General features: G+C 43.4%; 1 protein-coding gene across 4 annotated transcripts in view; it reads left to right on the forward strand.

Moving 5' to 3' along the window:
* UBR3 (ubiquitin protein ligase E3 component n-recognin 3) overlaps positions 1-15,470 on the forward strand; it is a 359,661-nt gene that overhangs the window by 193,239 nt on the left and 150,952 nt on the right. For 2 of the 4 annotated variants that reach the window (XM_068122446.2, XM_068122448.2), the window contains 2 exons: positions 4,729-4,899; positions 15,228-15,361. In XM_068122446.2, coding sequence (XP_067978547.2) covers positions 4,729-4,899; positions 15,228-15,361 — 305 coding nt within the window. The remainder of the gene's footprint in view (positions 1-4,728; positions 4,900-15,227; positions 15,362-15,470) is intronic. The other 2 variants (XM_068122447.2, XM_078781816.1) reach the window with 1 other exon arrangement.

Consider the following 15,470-nt stretch of genomic DNA (forward strand, 5'->3'; position numbering starts at 1 on the left):
GTCCTATTATTGCAGAGAAATTGTTTTTTAAAGGAAATTAAAACTTAAAATGGCACTGAGTTAAGGATCATCAGAATTCCCTAAGTTCAAAGTGCCATAACTTTGTCAAAAATGATCGAAACGTCGTGAAGTTCGAACTTCATCTGTAACCTATCATGGGGAAACCATGTACCAAGTTTGAAATCATTAGCATGAAGAGTTTAGAAAAAAAAGTCCGGAAAACTGTTCTTTGCGTGACGGACGGACTGACAGACTGACTGACTGACTGACAGACTGAGACTGACTGGCGGACTGACAGACGGACTGACTGACTGACTGACGGACTGACTGACTGACTGACTGACGGACTGACTGACTGACTGACGGACAGACGGAGGGACGGCGTGCAAGCCTATAGTCCCCTCAGGTGTACACCAGTAGGGGACTAATAACCGAGGAAGTAAGGAATTCGCCTCGGTTTTTTGATAGTAATGTCATTTTCGAAATAATGATAACGTAACGTTAATATTATAGTAAATCTAATCATAACACTAATCCCTTCGTCATGACTGCAAACTTACTGGAATTTAAAACACATCATGTTCTACATATTAAAGCAGTGGCAGTGTTGTGTCCATTACGTCTATGATGTCATTACGATGGCTGACTGCACCGACCGACATTTTAGTTTAGTCGTTCACCCGCTCACTACGGGAGTGGCAGGAAGGGCCATTCATCTTTGGGGTATATAGATTACAGTAGACCTCTGGTCGGGTCTCAAGAACATTGCATGTGTGTTCATTTACCAAGTTTCTCGTGGAGAGATCGCCATTTGGTTTAAGCATTCGAGCAAGTACTCCATTCAAAACCGTTGAGGAACAGCTGGCTTGACAAGCACTATCTAGCTGCTTGGTGAATGAGCACACCTGCAACCATTGTGGGGTATATAGATTGCAGTAGATCTTCCCTCAGTTCTGTAAGTTAAACTTACCTCATGGATGTTGAGATTCCTCCAAACCCTGAATATCCAAAACACCCCTCTGTTTTGGGGGAGGGGGGATGAGAAGGAGAAAACATTTACCTGCAAAGAGTGCTTTAACCTCAGTGTTGCCCAGGTACAAAAAAGGAAATTGTAACACCCTCTGCCACCAACACCAGGTGGCGCTACACGGTACACATTTACATGAAGAATTTACGTCCCTCTCTCGGTCCCCCATACTCCCGCATGAGGCCGTGGCCGCATAGCCTGTTTCCCCCCAGCCAAAGTTGTGTTTGTATTTGTGCACCGAGTAAAGTATATATGTGTTTATAGCTGGAGTACCCGGCGTTGCTCAAGCGAAAAAGAAACATTAACATATTTGAAATGAGGGCAAATATAATAGAAAAGCAATTACATCCAAATCAGAATCCATCACAAATGTCAAATCATCATTTCACTTTTTTGTTGAATATATGTTGGTGAATGTACCGTTCATCATGTTTCTGAGTTTTCTGATTTATTTGTGTTCAAATGTTTGCGAATTGTTTTGTATTTATTTATGTGAATATGTGAATATGAATATATAGCCTGGTGTTGGCTTAGCGGTCAGGGTGCCGGCTTGGGATCATAGGATCCTGGGTTCGAATCCCGGTCGATCGCTAAATTAACACCAGGGGGGTTGACTCAGCCTGTCATCCTTCCGAGGTCGGCAAATTGAGTACCAGCTTTCTGGGATGAATGATCCCGGTGTGTACCTCGATTTAGAATAGGTACACCGTATCCCTACGCATCGTAAGAGGCGACTAAGGGTTGGTGCCAGGAAGGGCATCCGGCCATAAAAACATTGCCTCAAACAGGGAACCATGATTGTCATGGGGCCCGCAAGGCTAACCCCCGCTCTAGCGGGGAAAATGGCCCTAAAACGATCATTCATATATTCATTCATATAATTATAACTGTCATTAATCAAAAAGGCTTAGGCGCTATTGAAAGATTTTTTAAGAATCCAAAAAAAGGAATTCTTTTTTCAAAATGAGAACGAATTCTTTTTTTCTTTTTTTGCCTAAAACATTCCCGGGCACTCACTGATGAATCTCTGAAAGTTTGAGGAAGATCCGTTCAGCCATCCCTGAGAAAAATGGTGACACACACAGACCCACAGACAGACAGACCAATGGCTCTCTTGTATGGTAGATTATATGTATGTATCTTATTATAATAGAGCCAATATATGTGGTTATGTATGCGACTAAAACGTCTTCTTCTTCTTCTTCTTCACATCAAATACAATTAACACCCTCTTAATTAACCCTCTTATTTACGTTTAGACTGCTGAGACCCCTCAGACCTTTGATGACCCTTTAATTCCCCCAAGACCCTTAAGACCACCAAAATACCCTGAAGACCCAAAATACCCTTGAAAGCCCTGAGGCTCAAAAATACCCAAATGGCCCAAAGACCCTGAAGACCCCAAAGACCCAAAACACACTGAAGACCAAAAACACCCCGAAGACCCAAAGCACCTCCAAGACCCGAAACACCCCGAAGACCCAAAAACACCCCAAATTCCTAAAACACCCTGAATACCCAAAACACCCCGAAGACCCGTAAGACCAAAAACACCCTGAAGACCACAAAGACCCTGAAAGACCCAAAACACCCTTAAAGGCCCAGAGGATCCAAAAGATCCTGAAGACCCAAAACACCCCAAAGACCCAAAAGACCCAACCCAGTGGAACCAAAAGCCCCTGAAGACACCAAAGACCCTGAAGACCCAAAACACCCCGAAGACCCAAAACACCCCGAAGACCCAAAATACTCCTAAAGGCCCAGAGGATCCAAAAGACCCAAATGGTGCCGAAGACCCAAATGGTGCCAAAGACCCTAAAGACCCAGAGGAACCAAAATACCCTTAAGACCCAAAAGCCCCTGAAGACACCGAAGACCCAAAACACCCAAATACCCTAAACACCCCGAAGACCCAAAAGTCCCGGAAGACCCAAAAGACCCTGAAGACCCAAAACACCCTGAAGATCCCAGAGACTCTGAAAGACCCAGAGGAAACAAAAGACTCTTAAGACCCAAAAGACCCTGAAGACCCAAAACAGTCCAAAGACCCAAAATACCCCTCAAGGCTCAGAGGATCCAAAAGAACCTGAAGACCCAAAACACCATAAAGGCCCAAAAGACACAGAAATGGTCAAATATGCCTATCCCTCTGAAATGACGTGTGGTGAGGCGCGCGAGCGACCCCGAAGACCCAAAGCGACCTCACCCCATGCATTCTGTGCGGAGCGTGCCGAGTCACGCTCGTATCTATAACTGTGAGAAATAGCAGAAACTCGGATTATACCCATCAAGGACGGCTGATAGCATGGTTTTAGGATATGCCAAGTTATGAACATATTTGGAGGGGTGTGTGTGACAAGGACAAATTGATTCGAGTTTTGTGAAGATCTGCATCCGGATTCAGATATTGTACTAGAATTTAAGTGATTCTTCACCATTGAGGGATAGGGCTAAAAACAATATATAGCACATCATCTCAAAAAGTGGTGGACGAGTTGTGACAAAACTTGGTGGATGAGTTGGATAGGTGACAAGAACAATCCAATTCGATTTTGGTTTCGGTCCGGATCCAGACCCGACCTATCAGTAGGATACAAAACTTAAACTGTTCAGCCTGGTGGAGGTATGCGTTCTACCGAGTGCCATTCAAGTTTTGTATGTCATTATCGATCAATTTTTTTTAATCTTCTCCCTGCGATGAGATAACTGCTGCTCGTAGTTGGTATTGTGCATTCGTTGTGACATTGTAACAAAGCAACTAACCTAAGATTTGGGATTTGAAGGTGTACCCTCTGGGCATTTGTTTTCTGCATTGTGTTTTTAGAGGGTGGGCCAGGTTGGCGGATGGGGGAGGAAGGAGGGAGGGGAGACCCAGTGGCTTTTTCCATCAGCCAGCCCCCCCCCCCCCCCTTCCCGGCTCTCCCATGCCCTATCCCATTCTCCGCTCTCTCACGCCCAATCCCCTGTCCCACTCTTTCATGCTCTATCTTACCCTGCCTCCCGTGCCTTATTGCCTCCCCACTCACCTCCCCTCCTCCGCCCCCCCATCCCCAATACCCGTGCTCTCTCCCGTGCCCTACTCCCCCCCCCCCCCCCCCTGCCCCCACGCCCCACTTCCTCACTCTCCTTTGCCCCATACTTTCACCCCATGCATTCTGTGCCCTATTCCCCCATTATCTCGCACCTTATCTCCCGACCCCCATTATTCCCCAGTCCCCTCCTTTTACCTTCACCCCTCTTCCCCCTGTTCTCCACCCCCACTCCAGTATCTCCATTCTCTCTCCCCCACGATCTCAATTCCAATTCCTCCAGTCCCATTTCCCAAATTTTTCGCTTTCTTAAACCCCTCCCCATCCTCCCTTTCCCCCCACTATCTCATGCCATTTTCCAATCTCCATCCCCTTGTCACCCACCTACCCCCCACCCCTCCCAACTTTATAATCCACAATCTCTCTTCTCCAGTCTAATTCTCATTTTCTATGCACCCATTTTGTCTTCCCCTACCCCTCTCACCTTTTCTCCCTCCTTCTCTCAAATAGAGGAAAACGTTTGTAAACAATGAAACTAGTCGGTTGCAGAAACAGCAATGCAGCAAAACAAGAAAGTGAAGCAATTATACTAAGATTGATACTTTAAAGCTTTCTGCAAGTTTACGTGTATCAAGTCTCTACCCACCTTCACTATTCAATCCTTTACCCAAGCAGACCCAAACTTTGTCGCCACGGAGGAGGATGGCACAACAATGGAGACGCTTGGTGTCGAGGAAGCGCTGTTTGTCGAGAAACTGTACGACTGTGTGATCTGTGGCCAGCAAACTGCGTCCACTGAGCAACGACCCGTAGGATTGGTGGTGTTACAACAGGCGACATCTGGTGAGTCTCCTGAAGGTCTAGTGAATGGAGAACCTTGCTGCGTGGACCCGCACTCTAATTATTCGGTGGCCGAGGCTTATCAGACAGAAAATTTGCTGAAAAATAATCCAAGTGAATGGAATGGATGTTTTAATATCTTCTTGTCTCATTCTGCTCACTTGCCTTGCATGATGTGAGCTGTGCCATTCTTGGTCCAAACAGCAATAACAGGGCTTTGAAGACCAAGGGTGTTTTTTGTTGTGCTAGATTGAGCACATAAAATGGCCTCTAAAGATTGAGCATTGACACTTGTAAAATTGAAGATTCGCAAGTACGGTATATTAGTTGGTCTTGTCCGTTATGTTTGTATGTCAATCGCTTACAGGTCGCGATTCTCCATCAATCTTCACCAAACTGAAACACCTGGAAGAGCTAATCAAAAGCTATAAGCCTATTGTTTTTGAGGTCGAGGTCGCATTTTGAATCACAATTTCATCAGCGATTGCATATCGGATCACTGAAGCCTGGTGCTTTCTTTTTCTTTCTTTTTTTTTTAAAGTAAAAGGGTCAAAGATTAAGGTCACAAAATCGTAAATTTTCATTCAATTGACTCGAAATTTGAACAGGGTTTGGATATTGAGGCAACCAAATGGCTAAATCGATCAGGAGGAAAACCGTGTCAAAAATGTCAAAACACATGTCAACAATACCTAAATCAATGTCAACGATTTCCATGACAACAATATCACCCTCGTTATAATCAAATTGGATTTTGTGATTTTATTATTGCAGTATCTCGAAATGTTTTCAAGATTTCAAATTGATGTATGTATGTATGTATGTATGTATGTATGTATGTATGTATGTATGTATGTATGTATGTATGTATGATTGTATGTATGTATGTATGTATATGTACGTACATACGTATGTATGTATGTATGTGTAGTATGTGTCTAAAATTTGGTCACAATTAGATTAGTCAAAGGTCAAGGCCATGTAAAACACCTATTAGGCCACAGTTAGAATATTTATCAGCCAAATTTGTTTTGCATAACATTGTCATCGAAAACACTTTCCAAGTCAAATTTTCGAAATTCCCAATATTGCTGTTTCCATGGGAAATGTTTTTTTCTTTGGATTTCGCAAGTATCGTACTATGTATGCATGGCAATTATCTTGTTATAAGCATTATCGTGTTTGCTTCTCGAGTTCCAGACTCATCCCATTACAGTTATAATTTGGTATGCTGCTCCCTGTAGTTGCTGGTTGCTTCATTGCTGGGAGTGCAGCTTATGCAGTGCCTCCTGTAGGTGAGAGCAGGAATTTTGAATAAGACATCCAGTTTAACATCCCTCCGAGGGACGGCACAAACATTGACGCTTCGCCCTGCCTGCGCGACACTAGGATGACAGTTTGTAGATAGGCCGAGATTCAAACCCGGGCTCGATGGCTCAGAGGCGAGTGTGAGAACCTCCAGGACATCTGGCCAGCCCATTCCATTACAATTGTTAACCAGCTAACCACCAAACTCTACTTTTATTTTAAACGATACTTCTTGCATAAAGTTGCATAATTTAATTCTTGGTTTTTATATTGTGCTAAGGAATAGCATTTTCTTTGACATTGTGTTGTCGATAGTTTCTCTCTCTCCCCTCTCTCCCTCTCCCTCTCCCTCTCTCTCTCTCTTTCTCTCCCCCTCTCCCTTACCCTCACCCTCATCCTCATCCGCAGCCTCACCCTCTGCCCCACCCCATCCTCTCCCTCTCCCTCTCCCTCACCCTCACCCTCATCCTCACCCTCATCCTCATCCTCATCCTCATCCTCATCCTCATCCTCACCCTCTGCCCCACCCCCACCCTCTCCCTCTCCCTCACCCTCATCCTCGCTCTCACCCTCATCCTCATCGTCCTCATCCTCCTCCTCTCCCCCTCTCCCTCTCTCCCCCCTCTTCCCCTCCCTCCCTTCTCCCTCTCTCCCTCCCTCACCCTCTCCCTCTCTCTCTCCCTCTCCCTCTCTGTGGCAGCCAGAAAAATAGCCATTCTGAGTTGCACATATTGCTATAATTGGAAACAGGACATTGTTTTGCACCAGCCATAGGCACACGTTTTGAGCACCACAACATGTTGGTCACTCTAAATGTCAAAAACAACTATGTTGCCACCCTAACACTTTAAAGAGTTATCGATCTGAGTTAAGGTGATCTGCTTGAAGTGGGTTTCCTTCTGCTTGACTTTTTTTTTTGTCGCTCGAGGTTCTGCCTCAGTTCCCATGACTTTCCGCTCCAGTGCAACGCTGTTCCGGCCGAGTTCTGCGTCCCTCCGAGACATTACTTTATTGATGCAACGAAGGAATATTATTTTCCCGAGATATCAATGGTCTCGGAAAACTCCAACCAAAGTACCAAAAGGTCACTTATTCTGTGACACATCGTCGGTCAAAGGGCTTGTGACTTTGGTATAACTGCTTGGTTAGTTTGTAGGGTTTCCCTTTCTTAACAGAAGAAAAAAGCAAGCTGATGGGATGAGGATTTGGTGATGAATTGCTGTTTTGGAGGACATTGTTAGATCATGGTTGTGTTTAATTTAAATAAAGTGATTAATCCCACCACAACACAAATTATTGTGGTTGGATTAATCACTGAATCGGTATTTTACAGTTTTTAATGCACTCCGTCATACAGCTCCTGCTTTTGATGCAACTTTCCAAACGCAAGTGTAGATATTAGACAGAAAGGGGGAACCTACCAAATATGTAGAGCGACTGAAAGTATGCTCACGTAGAACAACCTGTGATAGACCTTCAGAGCACATTCTGTGGTAATAACTGTAGAAAAGTAGGCGCTCAAGCCATCACATCAGCCTTCTGAGTTTTATTTTGAAGCCTTATACCTGTTGTTGGGTTTATCTCGACAATTAGTTCGCCCAATTTTTAGCTCACCTGGAAAAATGTTCAGGGGAGGTTATGCGATTGCACGCCATCGGTCAGTCCGTTAGTCTGTCAGTCCATCCGTAAGCACTTGCAACTTCTTCTCCGAAAACCGCTGGTGGGAATGTGACCAAATTTGGCACAAATTATATTTGTTATGTTGTGACTAAAGTTTGTTCATGGCATTAAAAAAGCCGAGGTCTAAGGGGGTTTACTAGGGGTCAAAGTGCATCCAAGTTTGACCCCTCAAAATAGGAATTTGCTTTCTCCCCTGAAACTACACACACGATTTTGATGAAACTTGACTACAACTTTCATCACCCTTGATGTACTGAAGTTTGTTCACGGCATTAAAAAAATTAGTCTAAGGGGTCCTATGGGGGGTTAAAGTGGGTCCATATTTGACCCCCCAAAATAGATATTTGCTTTCTTCTCAGAAACTACACACACAATTTCGATGAAACCTGACCACAACCTCCATCGCCCGTGATGCACCAAAGGCTGTTCACGGCATTTAAAAAATCGGGTCCTTGGTGGTCTACGGGGGGAGCGTTGCCCCCAAAATAGATATTTTCTTTCTTCTCAGAAACTACACAAGCAATTCTGATGAAACTTGACCACAACCTTCATCACTTGTGATGTACCAAAGTTTGTTCACAGCATTAAAAAAAAACACAAAGGGGCAATACCCCTGTGCTCACCTGGTGGAATAAACAGTATACTGCACCGACTAAGGGTATTTTAAACCTATTTCAATGGTTGTTAGAACACAGGGCAGCATGCAGAATCATACTAACATAATCATAAGACTTTAAACAAACAAAGAAAAATAATAATACTTATTTTGGGGGGCAACCCTCCCTTCCCCAACTCCATATACCTCCTGAGATCCTAATTTTTCTAATGTACTGTGACCAGCGCATTACAATTAAATTGGGCGATACAAGTGACAGGATTCATTTTACCACAATATCTATCGGAGAGCCATTTAATTAGGCTGGTGGCTTTCAAACAAACAAAACTAGATATCTAAGCCTCCCCATGATCCAATGATGGCCATATTTTGTTCTGGACAGCCAAATGACTGACCTTCAACATTTAGGGATAGATTGTAAATTAAGAAAATGTGTCCCCATCCACAATTCATCCATAAAACTCAACATCATGAAAATCGGACGAAAATATCAAGTTATGATCAAAAAGGTGTTTTTGTTAATTTGGTCACAATCTAAAAAAAGTAGGTCAAGGACACTAATCAAATATCAGGTGCACAACTTCAAAGCAGGTACACTATTATAATGCAAGAACATATTGGAAGGCCAAGTAGTCTTTGACAAAGGTAAATGCACCTTACTATATCGAGGCCATAGGCTCCCAAACTTTCAAATCGCTTTCAACTCACAGCCCACATGGTACTGGTATCTACTTGGTACCGGGACCCACCATAAAAATTGCTTTTGACTTGAAACCCCCCTCTAAAACTGGGATTTGTAAGAAGTTGGCCAGTTGCCAACGTTTGAATGTGGTATATTGCTGTACTTGCTAAGTGGCATGTAATCATTCGCGACCCACCAGAGGCCCTTGCGACCCAAGTTCTGGTCGTGATCCTGGGTTTGGGAATCCCTGCTCTAATGTCGACTATGATGTACCATTCGAAAAACATTTGGGCAATACCCTTGGCACTCACTTGGTATAATTACCAGTAAACTACACTGACTAAAGGTATTTTAAACCAATGTCAATGGTTGCTAGAAGACTTTCATGTAGAATCATACTAACATAATCATAAGACTTTAAACAAACACACATAAAAAATACCTATTTTGGGGGGCAACCCCACCTCCCAACCCTCTACCCCATATACCTCCTCAGACCTCAATTTTTGTAATGCCTTGAACAAACAATGCTGCAGCACAGGTGATTAAGGTCGTGGTGAAGTATTGAATGGTGGTGGTGCCTTGAACAAACAATGCTGCATCACAGGTGATGTGATGAATGATGTGATGAATGTGATGTGATGTGATGTGATGAATGGCATCACAGTGATGAAGCTACCTCCGAGGGCCTTTCACGTGCTCACCACAGGCAGGTTGGTGGTCTTTCTGTCTTCTACCAACTCCTCTCCGGCCTTGCTCCTCCAGGTCTCTCTGTGCTCTGTCCCCCCAATATTCCTGAAGGTCGCACAAGATCTGCCTGCAACCCTCTTATGGTTAAACTGCCAAAATCAAGACTCTCTGCTCACCTTCACTCTTTCATTCCTCTTTTCTCCCGCCTCTGGAACAAACTCCCCCACTCTCTTCAATCCCACTCCTCCCTCTAGGTCTTTAAAACAACTGTTCACCACCATCTCTTATCTTCCCCCATCCAAAACCTTGATATTTTCTACCCCCGCTAATTTCACCCTAAATCCTCTTTTTTTTAAATCCCAACTTCTTTCCTGGAAGTCCTTGGTGTCCTTGTATTTATACTTCTCCCACCTCCCCCCCCCCCCTTCCCATGCCGCCTCCCCCCAAGCCCTCTCCCTCCCACCCATTCCCGATGTCCCTCACAAATGTTGTGTTTATGTGCTTCCCCTTCTCTCCCCATCTTGTCTACGGCTCCCCTTTTTACATACTTTGTTTGTTTGTCTGTTTGATTTGTTTGTGTGATAAATGTTAGCTCTTTCACGAGCCTCGATTATGTATACAAAAAAAAAAGGGGAAAAAAGGTGATTAAGGTCGTGGTGAAGTTTCATTGAAATTGTGTATGTAGTTTCAGAGAAAAGATCAAATAACTACTTGGGGGGAGGGGGGAAACATGCTTAGACTGCGCCCCCTCCCATAGACCGCCTTAGACCCTGATTTTCTTCAATGCCAACAACACACGTTGCTACATCATGGGTGTTAAACAGAACATTGTGGTCAAGTTTCATCGGAATTGTAAGTGCAGCTGCTTAGAAAAAAGCAAATACCTATTTTGGGGGTCAACCCCCAGAAGACTCGCTCAGGACTTGATTTTCAGCTCACCCAGAACAAAGTTCAGGGAAGCTTATATGATGGCGCATTGTCCGTCAGATGGTCCGTCCGTCCACTCTTGAAACTTCTTCTCCGAAACCGCTGATGGGATCGGGACATATTTTACTTTGCAACATATAAAACAGAATTTTACTTTGAACCTGATATACACATCCTGATGTGAAGTGTTCTTACTTATCAAAACCAATTAATTTCATTTCTACCTTGTGTCTTCATGGTGATAATTGAATTAATAACGAGCAGATATACCCATGAAGGATGGCTGATGGCATGGTTTTAGATTTGATAGGATGTGAGAGCAGGAGACCAACAACTACAGTGCCATGACGGAAGGGCACCAGAAACGTCGCCCACCTAGCTGATGTACCCATCGAGGAGAGTGATTGGAGGGTATTTGATCTTTTGGAGGAGGGTGTGTAGCGGTATTGGAGGGTATGAGCACCATATATTAACAGCAACAATTCCACCAAAATGGCATGATGTCATCTTTATGCCAATGCAGTTTGGTGACGTTGCGCAAAGCAGTGAGAGAAGATAGGAAACAGAATGGGACACAAAAGGACAGATAAGCAGACACTCTCAATTTATCCATATAGATAGCAATTATTTATATGGTGCCTCTTTCACCAGGTGGATATCGAGGCATTTTACAGATTAAATGTTAAGAAGGAAAAAAATGAAGAGGTTAAAAGAAAGAAAAAAAAACAGAATAAAAGACGTAAATTTATATGAAACACATACAGTAGTAGATGATTGGCATGCACAACGAGGCTTCCATATACTAACGGAGGCTTTGCGATAAAAGCAAAATCAAAGCGTTTGCCACCACCTAACCTGCAGTGTTGTGCCAAGGTATGAAACCATGGAACAACTTCTTTTTTTTTTGGACAAAATCTATACTTGGCGAGGATCAATGTGATAGCGGGTAGAATGGGAAACTACCAACAGTGAGGCAAGTGGGACAACAGGTGGACACAACTTGCAAGGGAATGGAGGAGCCGGAAAGTCGGAGATGAGAGGGAAGGAAATATAGTCACATGTAAGGAGGAGGGTTGCATTTGGGCAAGGTTTATGGGGTATAAAATCTCACAGGTAGGAATGGAAGGTAGCATGAGATGGTGTGTTGTCAACTTGAAGCTGATTGAAGGGAAGAGCTTGATTGAACTGAATGAGGAAGATGCATACGCAAGGGGTAGAAAACAGCAACTATGTATTGGAGGTTAGCAGAAATCTTGGATTTGGGGAGTTGCCAAAGGAGGGCGAAGTGGTGGAAGAACATGTGCATTTTCGAGGGAATGGGTCATGTCAGAGGTCTGATCGAGCAGAGGCGGATAAAGCAGAATAATAAAGACTTCTGCGATGAGAGCACAGCAGGACCGTGCTTCTGCTTCTTTGTGTGAGATGCCAATGATTTTGAAAACTCTGAATTCCACATCCATCAGACAGGTGTGAGGTGGAGGCACCAGCACATAGGAGAGAGCAACACTCCATTGAACAATGAACAAAGGCCTTTTTAGACTATGAGACATTCTGCTTTGGCAAGATAGGACTTGGCATATTGTATAATGCCCAGTCTGAAGCTGGCTTTGTAGGCTATATTTGATTCATGATCTCCACAGGAGATGTGGATTAAGGAGAAGCCTATAAATTCAACAGACAAAACCTTTTCTGGTGGTTGATCACGGAAATAGTTAGGTTCATGGGATGATCCTTTTGGAGAGACAGGGTCAGCTTATGAGAAAAAGAAAAAAGAACCACCTTCAGAGGCCATTTTTCCCCACAGAGCAGGGGTTGGCCTTTTTTGGGCACCGTGGTCCCCTTTTTGAAGCGATATTTTATGGCCGGATGCCCTTCCAGCCGCCAACCCTGTTAGTCGCCTCTTGGGACACACAGGGAATGAATGAATGAATTATCGTTTTAAGTCCATTTTCCCCTCTAGAGCAGGGGTTAGCCTTGCGGGCCCCATGACAATCATGGTTCCCTGTTTGAGGCAATGTTTTTTTTTTATGGCCGGATGCCCGTCCTGACGCCAACCCTTAGTCGCCTCTTACGATGCGCAGGGATACGGTGTACCTATTCTAAGCCGGGGTACACACCGGGATCATTCATCCCAGCAAGCTGGTACTCAATTTGCCGACCTCGGAAGGATGACAGGCTGAGTCAACCCCCCTGGTGTTAATTCAGCGATCAACCGGGATTTGAACCCAGGATCCTAGGATCCCAAGCCGGCACCCTAACCGCTAAGCCAACACCAGGCTTAGTTCTTTTATGTCAGTTTATGAGATTTGCCTCAATTTAATGACATGACATATATTTGTCAGACCATTATCTAATTATTTCCAGGTCAACAAAGAGCAAAGCAGCTGTAGCCAGATTGTCTTTGGGGTGGAGTACTGTACAGCATAATGTGGAGTCATTTACAACGGGGAAAAGAGGATTTGAGGATTTTCTAGGGCATCAGAGTGGGTATTTATATATTTGAAGAGCAAGAGTGGGTCCAATACACTACCTTGGCATTCCAGCCTCTACTGAAGAGGAGATTAAAGGATTCCATTGGGAGCTATGTGCTGGACTCTGCGAGTTGATGTGGTCTGCCAACCAGAAACTATGGTGGTTTGTGATGCCACAGGCAGAGGGAATGAAATGATGAAAGAATTGGAAAGTTTATTGGAGTGAGGAGAATTTTTTTTTTTAGGTTAAAGGTGTAGATTTTTGAAAAAGTAAGAGGAGAAAGGAGACAGTGAGGACGAGAATGAGAATATACAAAGGTTGAATCTTTGACACTAACGAACCCCACACATGTGGCTTAGGCCCGCACAGATGGGCTTGATACAAATGGACAAAATAAATGACGAGAAGACACAGAAACAGACACACAAGATTATTAACAGTGCAGGTAATAAAAACACCACTCTTGAGATTAGACGAATCTATAATGGTCGTAGTTTTCTTGGGGAAAAAAGCAAAGGTCATCCACATGCAGCGAAAGCCAGAACCGGATTCCAAGAAATGCATTGGAGCATGCAGTTTTGACCAAAAACAGAACAAGTAGAGCTACATTCAAAGTACATCGCCCCCATGCCAAATAAATAAATAACATATCCTCCTGTGTGTGGCATTGTTGCCGTGCAGCGCATTGAGACGGCATTGGGAGGGAGAGGTGTACAATAATCGATTGATTAATTGTGTAATTAAAATAAATAAATAATAATCGTAAAATAATTAATTTCTTCATCAATTGGCTAATAGCATACCTAAACCACCACCGTTTCATTCGAGTCTAACTTTTAAAAAAATTACTTATGTAATTCATCAAATAATTAATTGATTAAATAATCAATCAATAAATTAAAAACATCATTTACTGTCAAATCACTTGGTCACTTATGTCCAAATATCAGCTTCCTAGCTCAAAAGGTGCCTAAGATATTGCCCCAATGAGAAAGAAAATAAATAAGTGATTATTAAATGGATAATAATTAAATAATTAATCATTTACTTGATAAAAAAAATTAACGTTTTTGCCAAACCACATACTCACTATTGTCCCCAAATTTCAGCTTCCTAGCTCAAAGGATCGCTGAGATATCGCCCGGACAAACAAGAAAACAAATAAACGGAGTAAAAACTGAGTACTCCCTTTCAGTGATGACGTCATCGCCGGGCCCTCTTCGGTGCCTGGCAATGGCATTATGCGGCGCTTGTAGATGGAATAGGAAAGGAGTGGTGCACAATGACGAACTATAAAGAGCAATCAGAGATTGCAGATCCTCGCTAGGACATGTTTTCAGTGGTTTTAAAGGCTTTTGTAGTAAAACATATATGGAGGTCGAACCACGTGACCGATGACATCATATCATTTTTTTTTTCTCCACCAATTTATTCCTAGATGACGCTCAAGAAATTTCATCTTGATCGGATGAAGTTTTGTACTTGTCGAATTATGACGTCGTCATGGAGGCACCTATGACATCATCATTAACATATGTTATTCCCCATGGAGAGTTCTTTACAATGAGCCATGTCTCAATTTTGTCTATGCAGCGCTTTCGGAGATATAAAGGTGCAAAGTTTTTCGGTTTTTCCAAGATGGCGGCCATACAACGTGATGTATGACGTCATAATTATAATTTAAAAATTCTACAGGTGGAGTTGCACCTATGGTGAAAATTTCCTGTCAATCGGACCAACGGTTGCAGAGAAAATCATATTTATTCTGTGCGGACAAACAAACAGACAGACAAACTGAAATGCAACACCCTCTCCTCAGGTGAGGGTAATAAACAAAATTCCCTTATCCTGGTTGTGTGTTGATATTTTGTTTTGGTTGATATGAGCAGAGTCCATGTTTGAGCACGGCTTGTATAACGGTCTGTATTCAGTAGCCTTATACCTTGTTCTCTGCAGTGCTGGGTCACCGACGGGAAGGCGATACTCGCATTCACCTCCCGACTAGTGATGATGAGCAACTTTACCAAGATGGCACCTGCAGCTCCTTCTACGACGTGCTGCTTTCCACCTTACAAAAACACTTTCTGGATGTGAGATATGGTCCTTCCCAGTTTTGTGATTTTTTTTGTTGTGGTTTCATCATTTAATTGTGTCAAACTAAAACCACCAAACTGCCAACCCCATCTGATTAGTTATTCT

Source organism: Myxine glutinosa, chromosome 7 (assembly GCF_964187855.1).
Source record: "Myxine glutinosa chromosome 7, kmMyxGlut1.1, whole genome shotgun sequence".
Classification (NCBI taxonomy): domain Eukaryota; kingdom Metazoa; phylum Chordata; class Myxini; order Myxiniformes; family Myxinidae; genus Myxine; species Myxine glutinosa.